This window comes from Triturus cristatus, chromosome 10 (assembly GCF_964204655.1).
Source record: "Triturus cristatus chromosome 10, aTriCri1.1, whole genome shotgun sequence".
Classification (NCBI taxonomy): Eukaryota; Metazoa; Chordata; class Amphibia; order Caudata; family Salamandridae; genus Triturus; species Triturus cristatus.
The window spans coordinates 1,238,853,377-1,238,874,380 of NC_140593.1; the positions used below are offsets into that span (position 1 = coordinate 1,238,853,377).

Below are 21,004 nucleotides of genomic sequence, written 5' to 3' on the forward strand. Positions count from 1 at the left end.
TGTATTTGAATATGGTGTCTAGGTAAAGTGATAATATAGTTAGTTTTCAACTCTCACGGTATACTTTATGATTCTCAGAGAGAATTATCTGTACCGATGTCGGTGTAGAACTCCTGAGAATTTCAAGCAGGGTAATTATGAGGCCAGCTTCCTCAAGAAACTTGATTCTTTCAAGATGTTCCGCAGGGCAAGGTATTTGTTCCTTGGAGCATTGAAATCTTACTTGTTCTGGTGGACGGAGTTCAGAAAATGACCCTTTAAACTAAGGAGAAAATACAGGATGGGGAGTCTGAGCCAATGGGCGTGGTTTCCTGTGCTGTAATATATGTGGTATTGAGCCAATGGACGTGGTTGCCTGTGCTGTAAAATGTGTGGTATTGAGCCAATGGATGTGGTTGCCTGTGCTGTGATATGGGTGGTATTAAGCCACTGGGCTTGGTTGCCTGTGCTGTAATATGTGTGTGTGAGAAAGTGCCCTCTTTCTTGCATGGTATGCCCCCACTTTTTAGGTCTTGCGCCTAGCGTTGCAGTGCAGAGCATTGCTCGCGCAGCACGAGACCTTTGTACGGGGATCCGAAAGCTGACCACACGCTTGTGCGTGTGGTTTTGCTTTCCCGACTGCCATTGACTTTCGCGTGTTTAAAAAAAAAAAAATGCAGCACGCAATTGGGCAAAGGCGGGCGCATAGAATGGTTAGTGTAAAAAACTCGGAACCTGAAGGCACTGGCTTATCTCCTCCCCCAAATATATGGCACTATGTAACCAGGGCCACTGGAATTGTGCAGCAGGAAAGGGCCAAGTTATGTGGCAGGATTGAGTAAATTATGTGGCAAGAAAGGGTACATTTTGCGGCATAATGTGGCACATTTTTTAATAGTATTACTTCATTATTTCTTCATTTTTAAACTTGATAACACTGTCTGGACATTGATTGCGCATCATTGGGACCAGTTGAAAATTCAAATATAGCAATAAGCAATGGTGACCAGTTCAACTTTTCAACAGGCCTTCGTCAGCGTGTCAACGTTGCTGCATTTTTTGTAACTTTTGCACCATTTGAGCTAGGATTTTCTTCTTTTTTTTATAAAGCTGCACATTAAGCAGCAGATGATGGATTATGTGGCAAGTGCGGCAATTCTATAATAATGCGAAAATCTCAGCGGCCGCAGGATCACATAATTCCAGTGACCCTGTATATAACAGATGTTTCTGCCGCAGTCAACCAGTCTAATGAGATTATTTTAATGATATTAGCGATAGTGGGTGGACCCAGGACCAGAGTTTCAAGGGAGGCGGTCCCAGCTCCGTGCTAACTCTGTGTGATTCTGGCCGCTCATATTGTCTTTAGTCATTCAAAGAGGATGGACCGACAGTAAGTGACAGTGAAAACACTGCAGGATATTACAGCACATTTAACAACAGCTGCTGACATGGAATATCCCCTAGGTGAGGATGGTGCCAGATCTTACTCATTCGCTCACTCATCCACCCACACCCTCCTCTCATTGAGTTAAGTACCAGCTCTAGCTCTCGGGCACCAACATTTAAAATATATTTATTTTCATTTCGTTTCCAGTTTATAAAACTGTGTAGAGGGTGCCACATTTAAACACTGACATTCACAGTATCATTCTCGCAATAAACAAAGGTGTACAACAAGGGTGAATGAAGTATTACCCGCATAATCGAATTTTCCTGGACTTTTAACGAGGTTAGTCATCATATGTGTTGACAGTTTTCCTATCTTTCGCCTAATCTCAGCTGAAACTGTAACTCTTACTCCGCATCGTCACTAACCTATGTTCTCTAAAAACCCTTTCCTGTGTTCACTACATTCGTGCCCAGTTTATCTCACTGGCAATTACCTATACAATTGTTGGAGGATCGTGTCCCTCTGTCGTGTTCTCTCCACGAGGGCATTTTTATAGGGGGTAAATGTGATTCAAGGGGCATCGTGTCTTCGTCTACCAGCCTCAGGAGATATTCTTCACATTCTGAAACCGGCCTTCCGCCGCCCTCTGCATTTTGATGCCTCGCTGGTGCCAGGTCCACTCTACCTGTCCACTCTGTCTGGTTCCTCATAAAATACCGGAACCCGAACCGGTTCCACAATGGCCGTTGCAACCGTTTCTTTACTCTTGTGCTGCTGCCCAACACTTTTTTGTTAAACTTGTATGTTTTAAAATGCAATACTGGAACCCGAACTGGTATTGCATTTTACTTTACCACCGTGCTGGGAGCTCCAGGAAATGAAGTGGAAGGCAGATGAGATCTGGGGCTGGCAGCCTACGGGCTCAAGCTCCCTCCCACCCACGCATCCATAATCCTCGCCAAACTCTGTCCCAATACAACAGTAAGCCTGCTTACTCCCCAGTTCCTTGCCACATTCAGTGCCAGGACTTTCTCTGGAGGAGAACTTTTAAAAAACCCAGCATTTGCAATGCAATAGGTCTCGCATTAATAAAAGTGTTAGCTATTGGCGTTGCACATTATAATGCAATGCCAAGCGGTCAAGCTTTCAGTAATGCAAGACCTATTGCATTGTAAATGCTTGTTGCTGAATTGCTGTTGTGCTTTGACTGAGTGTGCCCTGGGCTCCTGCCAATCAGGTACCCAGGGCCTGTGTTCCTTCCCTAAAACTGCATTAAAGCCTAAACCCAATTGGCATCTCTGGCCACGTCAGCCCCTGGTAAATGGTACCCTAGGTACCCAGGGCACTGTGACCAGAGAAGGCCCCTAAGGGATGCAGCACTTATTGTGCCACCCTTAGAGGCCCTGTACCCTGACACACACACACTGCCTTTGCAATGAGTGTGGTTGATGTATCTTTAGTATGCGCGTATTTGAGCGAATGGACGTACTTGACTGTACCTGTAGTATGCGTGGCATTGTTCCTGTCATTTTAAGGGCATTCTATTGGAGTTTGGCCTCTAGGGCATAGGTGCAAAGTGTCTCACTTGCAGGTATTTATAGTTCTGCCTCCTGGTGTGCTCTGCTTGCTTTCATTGTCTGCTACAAGCTCTATATTGATTGTCAGACATCTGCATACTTTGAAAAATGATACCTGCACCACTGTCTTTTCTTGTGGATTGTCGTGTGTGTGTGTCTACTGCGAGGTGAGTGGGTGAGTCGTGGTCATTGGGCAGTTAAGGTTGAAGAAAATGCAATGATATTTTTATTAATGGTTATCGAAAGGATTGTGATTGATTAAGAAAAGGGGGCTGGTCATGTTACAGATTATTTGATGGATTCAATAGTAAAGTATATATGTACAAATAGCATTCCAATTGTAAACGTGTGAAACAAATTGAGTCCAGGGCACAGGAGCTTTTTGCAGAAATATGTTTACCGTTTGCTGATTAAAGTTGGGCCTTCACCTGCATTGCTGGAAGTTCTCTTTTCCAGCAAATGGTTGGACCTTGTTTATCTGCGAGGCATTCCCTCGGTTTGTGGCTCCGTTTTGTTCAAAGTTCAGTACTTCTAACTCGGGGCTTGTTTGAGTTTCGTTCTAGACACCCCTCTGTTTTCAGAGTGTGATCACCTCTTGAAGTAGCGGTCAAAGTAAATTAATACTTCCAGGGCTTGTTTCAGTGTCTTTCTTACTTCAAACTGTCTTGTTGTCATTTCAGAACTTGATGTGACCTTTAATGAATGGGATCAGGAAGAGAGTGAGACCTGAAATGGTGCAGCCGAGTGGGAGCCCAGGCAGTGACTTCGATATAACTGGAGGAGCGTCATCCTTGGGGAGATCGGCGATGCTGCATCTTCCATCAGAGGTCGTCAACCATGAGGCCTTCCAGCGTCTCCTGGTGGAGAACCAGGACCTCCGAGGTAACATTCGCAGCCCCAGCATTGCTTTACCTCTGTCATCCTAGAGCGAAGACTCTCAAGCGTAGCATTGCTGTGCCTCTTCTTCTTCAGAGCGAACACTCACAGCCCCAGGGTTGCTGGTACCACTGTCCCCTCCGAGCGAACACTCACAGCCCCAGGATTGCTGTATCACTGTCCCCTCAGAGCTAACACTCAGAGCTCCAGGATTGCTGTACCGCTGTCCCCTCAGAGCTAACACTCACAGCTCCAGGATTGCTGTACCACTGTCCCCTCAGAGCGAACACTCACAGCTCCAGGATTGCTGTATCTCTGTCCCCTCAGAGCGAACACTCACAGCTCCAGGGTTGCTGTACCGCTGTCCCCTCAGAGATAACACTCAGAGCTCCAGGATTGCTGTATCTCTGTCCCCTCAGAGCTAACACTCGCAGCCCCAGGATTGCTGTATCGCTGTCCCCTCAGAGCTAACACTCAGAGCTCCAGGATTGCTGGTACCACTGCACCTCAGAGCTAACACTCACAGCTCCAGGGTTGCTGTATCTCTGTCCCCTCAGAGCTAACACTCACAGGTCCAGGATTGCTGTACCGCTGTCCCCTCAGAGCTAACACTCACAGCTCCAGGATTGCTGTACCGCTGTCCCCTCAGAGCTAACACTCGCAGCTCCAGGATTGCTGTATCTCTGTCCCCTCAGACCTAACACTCAGAGCTCCAGGATTGCTGTATCACTGTCCCCTCAGAGCTAACACTCAGAGCCCCAGGATTGCTGTATCGCTGTCCCCTCAGAGCTAACACTCACAGCCCCAGGATTGCTGTACCACTGTCCCCTCAGAGCTAACACTCACAGCTCCAGGATTGCTGTACCGCTGTCCCCTCAGAGCTAACACTCACAGCTCCAGGATTGCTGTACCGCTGTCCCCTCCGAGCTAACGCTCAGAGCTCCAGGGTTGCTGTACCGCTGTCCCCTCAGAGCTAACACTCACAGCCCCAGGGTTGCTGGTACCTCTGTCTCCACAGAGCTAACACTCACAGCTCCAGGGTTGCTGTATCTCTGTCCCCTCAGAGCTAACACTCACAGCCCCAGGGTTGGTGTACCACTGTCACCTCAAAGCTAACACTCACAGCTCCAGGATTGCTGTACCGCTGTCCCCTCAGAGCTAACACTCAGAGCCCCAGGATTGCTGTACCGCTGTCCCCTCAGAGCTAACACTCACAGCCCCAGGGTTGCTGGTACCACTGCACCTCAGAGCTAACACTCGCAGCCCCAGGGTTGCGGTATCTCTGTCCCCTCAGAGCTAACACTCACAGCTCCAGGATTGCTGTACCGCTGTCCCCTCCGAGCTAACACTCCGAGCTCCAGGATTGCTGTACCGCTGTCCCCTCCGAGCTAACACTCCGAGCTCCAGGATTGCTGTACCGCTGTCCCCTCAGAGCTAACACTCACAGCCCCAGGGTTGCTGTACCGCTGTCCCCTCAGAGCTAACACTCACAGCTCCAGGATTGCTGTATCTCTGTCCCCTCAGAGCGAACACTCACAGCCCCAGGATTGCTGGTACCACTGTCCCCTCCGAGCTAACACTCGCAGCCCCAGGATTGCTGTATCGCTGTCCCCTCCGAGCTAACACTCACTGCTCCAGGATTGCTGTATCAATGTCCCCTCAGAGCTAACACTCAGAGCTCCAGGATTGCTGGTACCACTGCACCTCAGAGCTAACACTCGCAGCTCCAGGGTTGCTGTATCTCTGTCCCCTCAGAGCTAACACTCACAGGTCCAGGATTGCTCTACCGCTGTCCCCTCAGAGCTAACACTCACAGCTCCAGGATTGCTGTACCGCTGTCCCCTCAGAGCTAACACTCGCAGCTCCAGGATTGCTGTACCGCTGTCACCTCAAAGCTAACACTCACAGCTCCAGGATTGCTGGTACCACTGTCACCTCAAAGCTAACACTCACAGCTCCAGGGTTGCTGTACCACTGTCCCCTCAGAGATAACACTTGCAGCCCCAGGGTTGCTGTACCACTGTCCCCTCAGAGCTAACACTTGCAGCCCCAGGGTTGCTGGTACCGCTGTCACCTCAGAGCGAACACTCACAGCTCCAGGATTGCTGTATCACTGTCCCCTCCGAGCTCACACTCACAGCACCAGGGTTGCTGTACCGCTGTCCCCTCAGAGCTAACACTCAGAGCTCCAGGATTGCTGTATCTCTGTCCCCTCCGAGCTAACACTCGCAGCTCCAGGGTTGCTGTATCTCTGTCCCCTCAGAGCTAACACTCACAGGTCCAGGATTGCTCTACCGCTGTCCCCTCAGAGCTAACACTCACAGCTCCAGGATTGCTGTACCGCTGTCCCCTCAGAGCTAACACTCGCAGCTCCAGGATTGCTGTATCTCTGTCCCCTCCGAGCTAACGCTCAGAGCTCCAGGATTGCTGTATCACTGTCCCCTCAGAGCTAACACTCACAGCCCCAGGGTTGCTGGTACCACTGTCCCCTCAGAGCTAACACTCGCAGCCCCAGGGTTGCTGTATCTCTGTCCCCTCAGAGCTAACACTCGCAGCCCCAGGGTTGCCGTATCACTGCACCTCAGAGCTAACACTCACAGCCCCAGGGTTGCTGGTACCTCTGTCTCCTCAGAGCTAACACTCACAGCCCCAGGGTTGCTGTACCGCTGTCCCCTCAGAGCAAACACTCACAGCTCCAGGATTGCCGTATCACTGTCCCCTCAGAGCTAACACTCACAGCTCCAGGATTGCTGTATCTCTGTCTCCTCAGAGCGAACACTCAGAGCTCCAGGATTGCCGTATCACTGTCCCCTCAGAGCTAACACTCACAGCTCCAGGATTGCTGTATCTCTGTCCCCTCAGAGCGAACACTCACAGCCCCAGGGTTGCTGTACCACTGTCCCCTCAGAGCTAACACTCGCAGCCCCAGGGTTGCTGGTACCTCTGTCTCCTCAGAGCTAACACTCACAGCCCCAGGGTTGCTGGTACCTCTGTCTCCTCAGAGCTAACACTCACAGCTCCAGGGTTGCTGTACCGCTGTCCCCTCAGAGCTAACACTCACAGCCCCACGGTTGCTGGTACCTCTGTCTCCTCAGAGCTAACACTCACAGCTCCAGGGTTGCTGTATCTCTGTCCCCTCAGAGCTAACACTCACAGCTCCAGGATTGCTGTATCGCTGTCCCCTCAGAGCTAACACTCACAGCTCCAGGATTGCTGGTACCACTGTCCCCTCAGAGCTAACTCTCACAGCTCCAGGATTGCTGTACCGCTGTCCCCTCAGAGCCAACACTCACAGCTCCAGGATTGCTGTACCGCTGTCCCCTCAGAGCTAACGCTCAGAGCTCCAGGGTTGCTGTACCGCTGTCCCCTCAGAGCTAACACTCAGAGCTCCAGGATTGCTGTATCTCTGTCCCCTCAGAGCTAACACTCACAGCCCCAGGGTTGCTGTATCAATGTCCCCTCAGAGCTAACACTCAGAGCTCCAGGATTGCTGTATCTCTGTCCCCTCGGAGCTAACACTCAGAGCTCCAGGATTGCTGGTACCACTGCACCTCAGAGCTAACACTCGCAGCCCCAGGGTTGCTGTATCTATGTCCCCTCAGAGCTAACACTCGCAGCCCCAGGGTTGCCGTATCACTGCACCTCAGAGCTAACACTCACAGCCCCAGGATTGCTGTATCTCTGTCCCCTCAGAGCGAACACTCACAGCCCCAGGGTTGCTGTACCACTGTCCCCTCAGAGCTAACACTCACAGCCCCAGGGTTGCTGTACCACTGTCCCCTCAGAGCTAACGCTCAGAGCTCCAGGATTGCTGTATCTCTGTCCCCTCAGAGCTAACACTCAGAGCTCCAGGATTGCTGTACCGCTGTCCCCTCCGAGCGAACACTCACAGCCCCAGGGTTGCTGGTACCTCTGTCTCCACAGAGCTAGCAATCACAGTTCTCTGTATTGTTATTGCCCTGCCACTTTGGGCATAACCCTCACAGCCTCCAGATGTTTGTGCCCTCTACCTCTTTGGGTGTAACTCTCGCAGCCTGCCGACTGTAGTACCCTCTGCCCCTTTGGTTGTAACCCTTGTTGCTCCCAGATTGTTGTCCTCAGCCACCTTGAGTGTAACTCTCGCAGACCCCAAATTGTTGTGCTTTGTCACTCTGGGTGTAACCCTCCCTGCCTGATCATACCCATATTTTTATGCCTTCTGTCATCCTGGGTGTAACCTTTGCATCTGCTAGATTGCTGTGCCCTCTGCCACCGTGGGTGTAACCCTCACAGCCCCAGATTGCTGTGCCCTCTGCCACCGTGGGTGTAACCCTCACAGCCCCAGATTGATGTGCCCTCTGCCACCGTGGGTGTAACCCTCACAGCCCCAGATTGATGTGCCTTCTGTCACTTTGAGTGCAACTCTTGCAGCCCTGAGCCAGATTGTTGTGTCCTCTGCCGCCGTTAGTGTAACCCTCGTCGCCCCAGATTGTTGTGTCCTCTGCCACGTTGGTGTAACCCTCACAGCCCCAGAATGCTGTGCCCTCTACCACCGTTGGTGTAACCCTCACAGCCCCAGAATGCGGTGCCCTCTACCACCTTGTGTGTAACTCTTGCAGCCCCCAGATTATTGTGGCTTTAACACTTGCAGCCTCCAGATTTAAGTCCACACCACCTTGAGTATAACACTTTGATCCCATGTACGCTTTCTTCTTTGGGTGGAACACTCACCGCCTCGTACCACCCATTCTTTGGGTGTAACATTTACCGCCCGCACACCGCTAAATCTTTGGATGTAACACTTGCAGCCCACGTACCCCTATTTCTTTGGGTGTAACACTCACCACCCATGTACCCCTCATTCTTCCTGGAATAATCTGTACACATTTAGCAGTTAGGAAAGCAAAAATGAAGCACATTCTTTTTGTAATTTGGAAGTATGATGGAAATAAACATTTTAATGGGATCAAATCAATTCAAGACAATCTACTTGGTGAAGCAGAACAAATCACTGACACCTGATTTCGACGCATTAGTATTTGTGTGCTGTATAGTTGTATCAGTAAAAGACTGTGCAAATCTAATGGACATTTCAATGGAAAATCTGCTGTCTGTAAATGACAGCGAGCTGCCACACGATGCTTTAGATGCATTGAAAAATCACCCCTCCCCCCCCCCCCCCAGTCATTTAAAGGTAGGTGGGTGGGGGACATTTGTTGTTCTAAAGATTGGGTCGTGGTTCTAGGACGTTTGGGAAGTCCTGCCCTGGATTGGGTTGTGTAAAGCACTCATCCCCTGGTTTGTTCTGTGTCTGTCACTTTTGGAGTAACATCAGCATGACCCTAGTCTAATCATTCCCCCGCTCTCACCCTACAGTCTGTCCCCGGCCCTTACCTCCTAGCGGCATTCCATTTGTTACCGAATTTCCAACATTGCAAGTGCATTAAAATGGATCCTCTGCTCTGCTGGTCCCCACCTGTTCTCTGCAGACCCCCCCCTTTATGCATTCACAATGGAACCTCTAACCTTAGCTCTTCTCAATAGCCCCCCCTCTTGATCTAACATTGATTTCACCCCCAAACCGTACCAATGTTAAACCGTGCATACTCTAATCAGACTGCTGCCTCCCCCATTAACCTTAACACCCATCCTCCATCGCCTGACCTTCTTCACTCTTTATTCAGACGAGCATTCCTCCATCATTAGCACTGCATCTACCCCTTGTCTCTCATTCTGTCTCCGCTGTGCACTCCAGTTCTTCTGCTGCAGACATCCTCGCTGACATGAACACACAGCATGTATTCAGTACGCCTCTGTTCCACAAGTGTGCACATTCCTACAGTTTGAACTTGTCTCTTCTGGCTGTAAACATCCTCACTGACATGTACACCATGTACACCATGTGTTCTACACTTGTGCATGTTCCTTCTATGTGACCTTTATCCCTTCTGTCTGCAGACGTCCTCGCTGACATGTACACTGTGTGCACTCAATACACCTCTGTTGCACGCTTGTACATGTTCCTTCTATGTGACCTTTGTCCCTTCTAGCTGCAGACGTCCTTGCTCAATGTGTTCTCAGTATGCCTCTGCTGCACGCTTGTGCATGTTCCTTCTGGTAAACAACGAAACTTTTAAAACGCAGGGAATCGCAACGCGGTCGTTACAACGACCGCGTTGTGATTCCGCATACCATTACTCCGCAAGTCGGAACAATGACTTGCGGGGGGGGGGGAGGTGTTGGATTTAGAATCCAACACCTTCCCTAGTGTCCGCACAGACTGGAGTTGGAATAGTAAATTATCCAGTGCCACCCCTCCGCAAGTCGTTGTTCCGACTTGCAGGGTAATGGTATGTGGAATCACAACGTGATAAAAGGCAGTGGAATAACGTCATTCATTCGTTCCTTCTATGTGACCTTTGTCCCTTCTGGCTGCAGACGTCCTAGCTCCATGTGTTCTCAGTACGCCTCTGTTCCACGCTTCTGCACGTTCCTTCTGTGTGACATTTGTCCCTTCTGGCTACAGACGTCCTCGCTCCATGTGTTCTCAGTACGCCTCTGTTCCACGCTTCTGCACGTTCCTTCTGTGTGGCCTTTGTCCCTTCTGGCTGCAGACGTCCTTGCTCCATTTTCTTTTTTTTTTTTGCAGAGTTTTATATAGCGCGAGCTTGACCCGAATCCAATCAGGTATCCGAGCACTTTACATAGCACCAGTTACGTTACATGAGGACACACATTCATTTTTTTGTTAGGCATGGGGGAGATTAAGTGATTTGCCCAGAATCACGAGACGTTCAGCGTCATTACCGAGACCTAAACCCAGTTCCGAGTTTGAGCGCCCTAGCCGTTAGGCCAACTCCTCTCCCATGTGTTCTCACTACGCCTCTGTTCCACGCTTCTACATGTTCCTTCGGTGTGACCTTTGTCCCTTCTGGCTGCAGACGTCCTCGCTCCATGTGTTCTCAGTACGCCTCTGTTGCACGCTTCTACATGTTCCTTCGGTGGGACCTTTGTCCCTTCTGGCTGCTGACGTCCTCGCTCCATGTGTTCTCAGTACGCCTCTTTTGCACGCTTCTACATGTTCCTTCGGTGTGACCTTTGTCCCTTCTGGCTGCAGACGTCCTCGCTCCATGTGTTCTCAGTACGCCTCTGTTGCAAGCTTCTACATGTTACTTCGGTGTGACCTTTGTCCCTTCTAGCTGCAGACGTCCTCGCTCCATGTGTTCTCAGTACACCTCTGTTCCACGCTTCTGCATGTTCCTTCGGTGTGACCTTTGTCCCTTCTGGCTGCAGACGTCCTCGCTCCATGTGTTCTCAGTACGCCTCTGTTGCATGTTCTACATGTTCCTTCGGTGTGACCTTTGTCCCTTCTGGCTGCTGACGTCCTCGATCCATGTGTTCTCAGTACGCCTCTGTTCCACGCTTCTGCACGTTCCTTCTGTGTGACATTTGTCCCTTCTGGCTACAGACGTCCTCGCTCCATGTGTTCTCAGTACGCCTCTGTTCCACGCTTCTGCACGTTCCTTCTGTGTGGCCTTTGTCCCTTCTGGCTGCAGACGTCCTTGCTCCATTTTCTTTTTTTTTTTTGCAGAGTTTTATATAGCGCGAGCTTGACCCGAATCCAATCAGGTATCCGAGCACTTTACATAGCACCAGTTACGTTACATGAGGACACACATTCATTTTTTTGTTAGGCATGGGGGAGATTAAGTGATTTGCCCAGAATCACGAGACGTTCAGCGTCATTACCGAGACCTAAACCCAGTTCCGAGTTTGAGCGCCCTAGCCGTTAGGCCAACTCCTCTCCCATGTGTTCTCACTACGCCTCTGTTCCACGCTTCTACATGTTCCTTCGGTGTGACCTTTGTCCCTTCTGGCTGCAGACGTCCTCGCTCCATGTGTTCTCAGTACGCCTCTGTTGCACGCTTCTACATGTTCCTTCGGTGGGACCTTTGTCCCTTCTGGCTGCTGACGTCCTCGCTCCATGTGTTCTCAGTACGCCTCTTTTGCACGCTTCTACATGTTCCTTCGGTGTGACCTTTGTCCCTTCTGGCTGCAGACGTCCTCGCTCCATGTGTTCTCAGTACGCCTCTGTTGCAAGCTTCTACATGTTACTTCGGTGTGACCTTTGTCCCTTCTAGCTGCAGACGTCCTCGCTCCATGTGTTCTCAGTACACCTCTGTTCCACGCTTCTGCATGTTCCTTCGGTGTGACCTTTGTCCCTTCTGGCTGCAGACGTCCTCGCTCCATGTGTTCTCAGTACGCCTCTGTTGCATGTTCTACATGTTCCTTCGGTGTGACCTTTGTCCCTTCTGGCTGCTGACGTCCTCGATCCATGTGTTCTCAGTACGCCTCTGTTGCACGCTTCTACATGTTCCTTAGGTGTGACTTTTGTCCCTTCTGGCTGCTGACGTCCTCGCTCCATGTGTTCTCAGTACGCCTCTGTTGCACGCTTCTACATGTTCCTTCGGTGTGACCTTTGTCCCTTCTGGCTGCAGACGTCCTCGCTCCATGTGTTCTCAGTACGCCTCTGTTGCACGCTTCTACATGTTCCTTCGGTGTGACCTTTGTCCCTTCTGGCTGCAGACGTCCTTGCTCCATGTGTTCTCAGTACGCCTCTGTTGCACGCTTCTACATGTTCCTTCGGTGTGACCTTTGTCCCTTCTGGCTGCAGACGTCCTCGCTCCATGTGTTCTCAGTACGCCTCTGTTGCACGCTTCTGCATGTTCCTTCGGTGTGACCTTTGTCCCTTCTGGCTGCAGACGTCCTCGCTCCATGTGTTCTCAGTACGCCTCTGTTGCACGCTTCTACATGTTCCTTCGGTGTGACCTTTGTCCCTTCTGGCTGCAGACGTCCTCGCTCCATGTGTTCTCAGTACGCCTCAGTTGCACGCTTCTACATGTTCCTTCGGTGTGACCTTTGTCCCTTCTGGCTGCAGACGTCTGCGCTCCATGTGTTCTCAGTACGCCTCTGTTGCACTCTTCTACATGTTCCTTCGGTGTGACCTTTGTCCCTTCTGGCTGCAGACGTCCTCGCTCCATGTGTTCTCAGTATGCCTCTGTTGCACTCTTCTACATGTTCCTTCGGTGTGACCTTTGTCCCTTCTGGCTGCAGACGTCCTCGCTCCATGTGTTCTCAGTACGCCTCTGTTGCACGCTTCTACATGTTCCTTCGGTGTGACCTTTGTCCCTTCTGGATGCAGACGTCCTCGCTCCATGTGTTCTCAGTACGGCTCTGTTGCACTCTTCTACATGTTCCTTCGGTGTGACCTTTATCCCTTCTGGCTGCAGACGTCCTAGCTCCATGTGTTCTCAGTACGCCTCTGTTGCACGCTTCTACATGTTCCTTCGGTGTGACCTTTGTCCCTTCTGGCTGCAGACGTCCTCGCTCCATGTGTTCTCAGTACGCCTCTGTTCCACGCTTCTGCATGTTCCTTCGGTGTGACCTTTGTCCCTTCTGGCTGCAGACGTCCTCGCTCCATGTGTTCTCAGTACGCCTCTGTTGCATGTTCTACATGTTCCTTCGGTGTGACCTTTGTCCCTTCTGGCTGCTGACGTCCTCGCTCCATGTGTTCTCAGTACGCCTCTGTTGCATGTTCTACATGTTCCTTAGGTGTGACCTTTGTCCCTTCTGGCTGCTGACGTCCTCGCTCCATGTGTTCTCAGTACGCCTCTGTTGCACGCTTCTACATGTTCATTCGGTGTGACCTTTGTCCCTTCTGGCTGCTGACGTCCGCGCTCCATGTGTTCTCAGTACGCCTCTGTTGCACGCTTCTGCACGTTCCTTTTGTATGAACTTAGTCCAGTATGGATCAAGAGGGAGGGGGGTGTAAAGCTTTGGGGTTAGCTGGATTGTTTGATATTGTGGTAGGGAGAACTAAGGTAGGAGGCTGCAGGCGAAAAAGATACCTACATAGGGAACAAGAAACGGAGGGGTAAAGAGAAAGAAAGGAGGAGTAGAAAATGGGACGCAGGGTGAAGAGGGAGGAGTAATGCACAAGTAAGGAAAATAATAAAGTGGGAATAACAATTTCAAGTAAATGAAGTAATTAGCAAAAAGATTGCAGCATAGAAAAGGGTAAACGACAGACAAGAAGTAGCTGCTAGGAAATGGAGGTTCAATCGATAGAGTAAACTAGGAGTGATTACTCTGACTATAAACCCGTAGTTTGCTCCCTGCTGTCACCACACTCCTTGTCTTTGGCAGAGGCCCTGCACCAGAGTAACCGCATGCTGCGGGAACGCTGCAACGAGTTTGTGAACTTCCAGGCCAACCAGAAGGAAGAGAAGGAGTTCCTCATTCAGAAGTTCTCCGAAGCGCGTCAGACTGTGGCGCAGCTGCGTGCGGAGAGGGCCAGCCTGTGGGCGCAGTGGGATGAGCACTCCAAAGTGTCGATGAAAAGCCCAAAGCAGGTAAAGCTGTGAGTACGGTAGGCGATGTGCCCCGACAATCCTGGGGTGATTAAACCAAGTCTCTATCCCTGTGCCACTCAATGATAGACTAAAACATAGAACAACATGTTGCTGCTTACTCACTCTTGGCTGTCCTGTTTACAGACGTGTGTTGTGATGAGAGAGACCGCAGGGATTCCGTGCACAGATGATGAGATCGGGACAGGGCAGACAGCTGAAGCTTCTTTGGTAAGATGCACAAAGTTGAATTTAGTGAGTCACCCTTCAGTCCTCTTGCGCTCCCTGGAAGCCCCACACTGAGTCCACATCAATGGGAAGAAGGCAAGGAAAGGTGCTGCTCTTGTGAGCAGGACTTTAAACATAAAAAGTGACCAAAAGACAAGTCCTTATGCAGTATGCTTGCCTGGAGAAAGGCATTTTTATTCCCCTCTCAATCAAATTGATGATCGTATGTGGACAAAATTGTAAAGCAATAACTCTAGTCACGACCCACCACCAAAGTAGTCTACAGACTTGTGCAGCCTAACTGAATATTGGAATCCAGATCGGTACTTATGCACCGGCTCGGCTCTTAGCAGTACATATACATGACCCAAAGTGCAAGATGCTGGCCCATTATATAGTGTATTAAAAAGAGGTATGCCTTGCAAAGAGTGCAAGTATTCCCTCACTAGTGGACAGGGGCTAGCTCTCGCACTCCTAAGGTGCTCTTCAAGGGCTAGTGTGGTCGAGCAGCCTTCGGCCTATCGAAGTGGAGTGTTCGACATCTGTTGCACACAACTCAGGAGATTCACACTAATTTACAGAAACAGCACGCATCTTTATATGTTCGAGGCATGTGGGCTGCTGAATTCATATCTGTGCATAGATCGCCGCCTAGTGTTGGGTCCGGATGTTTGCACGTTGTTGTCCTGGAAGAGTCTTCGAAGTATCCTGGGATAGGTGACTCCTCCCCTGGACTACAGTGCGCATGGGCATCCTCTCCATCCTCAGATTGTTTTTTTCCGCCATTGGGTTCGGATGTGCTTATCTTGACTCAAGTTAGGAAAAACTTTTTTCAGCCCAAAAGGCCTTTAGTTCGCGTCGGTACTGTTCCCGATCGGTATCGATAGTTATTTGTTAGTTTACTAACTTCAAGACCAACTCTTTTCGCATCATATCCGACCATCGACCCGACTTCGACGATGGAATCGAGGACACCATTCAAGCGGTGTCCTGTATGCAATGCGAAATATCCCCATGTCGACGTCCACCCGGTGTGCAACAAATGCCTTTCACCGGATCACGACGAGTCCACATGTATGGCCTGTGCCCGATTCCGATCCAAAAAGACTCTCCGGAATCGACGAGCAGCGAGACTTGAAGCGCAGCAAGCGGCACCGGCCCCGACCAACATCTTCAGCGCCGAGGACGAAGATGTGGAAGACGTGGAGAACCTACCCTCCAGCCCCGCTTCCGAACGCGACTCCGGATCGGAAGACATAGAAGAACGACTCTTTCACAGAGACTAAGCCGACACCGAGGTAGGAGACTACAATGAGGCCTTAGGGGCCGAAGAGAGTAGCTCCGGTGACGAGCAAGGCCTACCCGTACAGACGGAGGATATCCCAGTGCGTCAGTCTATGGCTCCGGTCGAGGGATCGCCTTCGGGCATTACCCAAGTCCTATCCCGCAGTTCTTCGGCCCCGCCCTCTGGCCCGGCCTCGGACATTCAGCGGCAGCCATTACTACCCAAAACGACTGGTTTCCCTTCATCGAAACCGAAAGCCGTATCGGTTCCACCGAAACTGAAAGGAACACTGGTCGGATCGAGGCCCACCACACCTTCGACGCCAGCCAAACCCGTCGGCACCGACCGCACCAAACGGGACTTCGGTGCCGAGTTCGCAGCAGCCGACGTCGGCGCCGACACACGGAAAAAGGCCCTCGGTGCCGCCAAACCGCCTCGGCTCCCGGCACCGAAACAATCGGCTCCAGCCACAAAGGTCAAAATAGCTGCTGCGTCTCACACTACTTCGAAAGCAGCACCAAAGGCACAATCATCGACGCCGTCGACAGCTACTACCTCTCCTCGACTCAATGACCCCGTGGCGCCGAAAAAGTCCACGCCAGCCTCTACAGAACCGGTCGGCGCCAAAGAACCGTCGGCGTTCCAGGTGCGGCAAGTTGCAGCATCCTTGCAACGCATCAAAGAAAAGGCAGCCCTACAGGACCCTTCAGGCTCCGAGCCGAAAAAAGCTCAAAAAGCTTCTCCGGCACCGGCCAACATCACTTTTGGCTTGCCGCCATCCACGGCACCCAAACTGTTCGAAATCAGAACACGTGTCACCCACACTAGGATCACGCCTGCCGAACGCTCTCCTACGGAGACGTCACCATCCCACATCATCGATGCCGACACCGGCAGAATGATGCTCCACAAGCGGAGGATAACTTCCGAGCCAGCTTTGGACTCCTACCGGATCCCTCTAAAGAAAAAGCTGCCAGTGGATTCGGAACCAGTTCTTTACGAACCTCTCCATACCTCTTACCAAGATCCACAGTCCTTCTCTCCGACACACTCCGAAACCGACGTTTTGGAGGACTACATGGGTGACCACGTCCCCTACCCCGGAGAGATGGACCCTGACGGCCAACAGGACCCTGATCAGGCTTGGGATGACCCTGCAGACCCGGGTGCACATATAGATACACAGGACACGCAGCTATATGGCGCGAAAACGTCTCCCACAGAGGACACTGCCGCATTCAACGCCCTTATTGAACGTGCTGCGGCCAATCATGGTGTGCAACTCCACTCCGACACAATCGAGGACGATTTTCTAATGGATACTTTCGCATCCTCAGAACGGAATATCAAAACTCTACCCATGTTGAAAGGTGTCCTCAAACCAGCAAAGGACATTTTCAAAGAACCCACCAGGGCACGAGTAATAAACCCCAGGATCGACAAGAAATATAGGTCGGCGCCTGGGGACCCTACCTACATTAGAGTCCAGTTGCCTCTGGATTCCATTGTAGTCGCCAATGCTCGCAAACGGGCGCACTCACAGACAACTGGGGATGCTCCTCCCCCGAACAAAGAGTCCAAGGTGCTAGAGACCTCCGGCAAACGGGTTGCAGCCCAGGCAGCTAACATATGGCGTATTGCCAATACTCAGGCGCTCCTAGCTCGCTACGATCGCGCACACTATGACACATTAGAAACATTACTCCAACATCTCCCTGACCAATACAAAGAGGGAGCAGAGATCCTCATCAGGGAGGGACAACTCCTCACTAACGCATCCATTAAGTGTGCACTGGATGCCGCAGACACAGCTGCCAGAGCAATAAACACTAGCGTCATGTTACGACGACACGCCTGGTTGCGAATCTCCGGATTCAAACCGGAGGTTCAAAATAACATCCTCAATCAGCCGGTCAACCCCGACTACTTATTCGGACCAGAGGTTGACATCACCCTAGGAAAAATAAAAAAGGACACAGACACTGCAAAGTCCATGGGGGCTCTCCAAACGTAGACCTTTCGGAGTGGCTCCTTTCGTCGCCCCGGAAATAGAGGAGCAGGTAGAGGACAGGGGTCACAGCAAACCTACAACAAGGGCAACGCCCAAAGTACCTACGATAAAAACACCCGGGGTGGATATCGTGGTTCAAGCACAAAGGGCAGAGGACGCGGATACGGCAATACCAGATCCTCTCCCAAGAACAAACAGTGACGCCTTCTCCCTTCCTCCCGACCACATAACACCTGTCGGGGGAAGGCTACAAAGGTTCCTGTCCACGTGGAACTCCATCACCACAGACAGGTGGGTCAAAGATATTATCAAACACGGTTACTGCCTAGAATTAACCTCAACTCCACCCACAATACCGCCAAGACACCGTCCTATGTCCTCAGAGCACTTAGCGCTATTACAGCAGGAAGTGCTAAGTATGCTGCAAAAAGGCGCAATAGAGGTCGTACCCGTCCACGAGCACGGTACGGGGGTGTACTCCCTGTACTTTTTAATACCAAAGAAGGACGGGTCACTCAGACCCATACTAGACCTGAGACCCCTCAACCGCTACATTCTCTCAGAGCATTTCCACATGCTCACCCTCCAACAAGTCCTCCCACTGCTCAAACAGGGAGACTTCCTAGCCACGCTAGACCTCAAAGATGTGTATTTCCACATACCCATTCACCCATCACACAGAAAATATCTCAGGTTCACTATTCAGGGGCAGCACTACCAATTCAAGGTTCTTCCCTTCGGCGTGACAACAGCGCCCAGGGTCTTCACAAAGTGCCTAGCTACAGTGGCTGCACATTTACGGAGGCAACACATTCATGTCTACCCTTACCTGGACGACTGGCTTGTTCAGGCAAAGTCAGCCCAGCAATGCGCCAGCCACATGTCCCGCACCATTCACCTCCTTCACAGCCTGGGGTTCTCACTAAATTACCCAAAATCACATCTCCAACCCGCACACGTACAACAGTACCTGGGTGCGACCATAGACACTCTGGCAGCCACAGCTCAGCCAAATTTAGTGAGGATCAACAGCATTCAAATGCTGATTTCCAAGTTCAAACCCCAACACTCCCTTCCCGCGCGAGTGTTCATGCAGTTGATAGGCATGATGGCCTCCTGCATTTTCATAGTCCCACACGCGTGACTACATATGCGCCCGCTTCAGGAGTGCTTAGCACGTCAATGGACTCAGGCTCACGGGCAACTAAAAGACCTAGTGTTGGTGAGCGGTCGGGCATACAACTCTCTGCATTGGTGGAATCCACGAAACCTTTGCTAGGGCCGACCGTTCCAAGAGCCTGTTCCACAAATAATGCTGACAGCGGACGCGTCTCTCCAGGGATGGGGAGCTCATGTACTCCATTACACAGTGCAGGGACTATGGACAACACAACAAAAGAAGATGCACATCAACCTTCTAGAACTGATGGCAATCTTCCTAGCCATGAAGGCATTCAAAGTACACTTGTGCAACAAAGTCGTGTTGATCCGGACGGACAACATGACTGCCATGTACTACATACAGAAGCAGGGAGGAACACACTCTCCACAGTTGTCTCATCTGGCTCAGAGCATGTGGAAGTGGGCCATTCAGAGGAACATGTTCCTCATGGCGGAACACCTCCAGATGGCGGATCTGCTCAGCAGACACAGCCACCAGATGCACGAGTGGGAGTTACACCCATCAGTACTCCAACCGTACTTCCAGCAGTGGGGTCACCCAGAGATAGACCTATTCGCCACAAGCGAAAACGCAAAACGCCAAAGCTTTGCCGCCAGGTTCCCACATCCGCAGTCGCAGGGCAATGCGATATGGATGAACTGGTCCGGCAGATTTGCGTACGCTTTTCCCCCAGCACCATTGATACCGCTGGTGGCTCGCAAACTCAGACAACACTCACTAACACTCGTCCTGGTTGCTCCAACGTGGGCACGCCAGCCATGGTACACCACCTTTCTCGAACTTTCCATGGTGCCCCATCAAAGACTGCGGATCAAACCCGCGCATTTGACGCAGAACCATGGAGAGATTCAGCACCCAGATCCGCAACAGCTGAACCTGGCAATCTGGCTCCTGAAGTCCTAGAGTTTGGCTACCTAAACCTGCCACCTGACTGTATGGACATCATTAAGGAGGCCAGGAGACCCACTACCAGGGCTTGCTATGCAGACAAATGGAAAAGGTTCGTCATTTATTGCAATAATACTGACATTAACCCGCTAGACGCATCCATCCAAAACATAATTTGTTACCTCCTACACCTGTACCGATGCAATCTGGCATACACCTCAATACGTGTCCATTTGACCGCAATATCAGCCTATCTCCAAAACAGGCAGCACCTCTCTTTATTCAAAGTGCCTGCCATCAAAGCCTTCTTGGAGGGACTTAAACGAGTAATTCCCCCAAGACACCCACCAGCACCGGTGTGGAACCTCAACCTGGTCCTCACCCGACTGATGGGTCCACCCTTCGAACCTCTCCACTCATGTGAGATTCAATTCCTCACCTGGAAAGTAGCCTTCCTAGTGGCAATCACTTCATTAAGAAGAGTTAGTGAACTCCAGGCACTAACCATTCAAGAGCCATTCATACAGGTTCACGCCAACAGGGTCGTACTACGTACCAACCCCAAATTCATGCCCAAAGTAATATCGCAGTTCCACATGAATCAAACTATTGAACTGCCTGTTTTCTTTCAAAACCCACAAACTGTCGCAGAAAGAGCACTCCATACACTGGATGTAATGAGAGCCCTCATGTACTATAGCGACAGGACTAAAGTCTTTAGGAAAACAAAACAACTTTTCGTTGCCTTTGCCCCACACCACAAAGGTAACGCCATCTCCAAAGCAGGTATAGCCAGATGGATCGTAAAATGTATTCAAATTTGCTATCAAAAGGCTAAACGCACATTAACGATTCCCCCACGAGCCCACTCAACACGTAAGTTAGGGGCCTCCATGGCCTTCCTTGGAAACATTCCTTTGCATGATATATGTAGAGCAGCCACCTGGTCCACTACACACACATTTACCAAACACTATTGTGTAGATGTGCAATCAAAACAGCAGGCAGCTGTAGGACAGGCTGTTCTCAAAACTCTTTTTCAGACCGCTGCAGCTGGCACTGGTAGCCGCCGCTAATAGAGGGTACTGCTATATATTCTATGCACAGATATGAATTCAGCAGCCCACATGCCTCGAACTGAATATGCTACTTACCAGTATGCATCTGTTCTTGGCATGTAGGGCTGCTGACATTCA

General features: G+C 50.9%; 1 protein-coding gene across 6 annotated transcripts in view; it reads left to right on the plus strand.

The window, feature by feature from the left end:
* The window catches only part of IKBKG (inhibitor of nuclear factor kappa B kinase regulatory subunit gamma), a 228,727-nt gene that overhangs the window by 47,788 nt on the left and 159,935 nt on the right, over window positions 1-21,004 (plus strand). For 5 of the 6 annotated variants that reach the window (XM_085629872.1, XM_085629874.1, XM_085629877.1 and 2 more), the window contains exons 2-4: window positions 3,630-3,831; window positions 14,011-14,216; window positions 14,361-14,444. In XM_085629872.1, the coding sequence (XP_085485998.1) occupies window positions 3,648-3,831; window positions 14,011-14,216; window positions 14,361-14,444 (474 nt within the window). In that variant the 5' untranslated portion in view covers window positions 3,630-3,647. The remainder of the gene's footprint in view (window positions 1-3,629; window positions 3,832-14,010; window positions 14,217-14,360; window positions 14,445-21,004) is intronic. The other variant, XM_085629876.1, reaches the window with a different exon arrangement.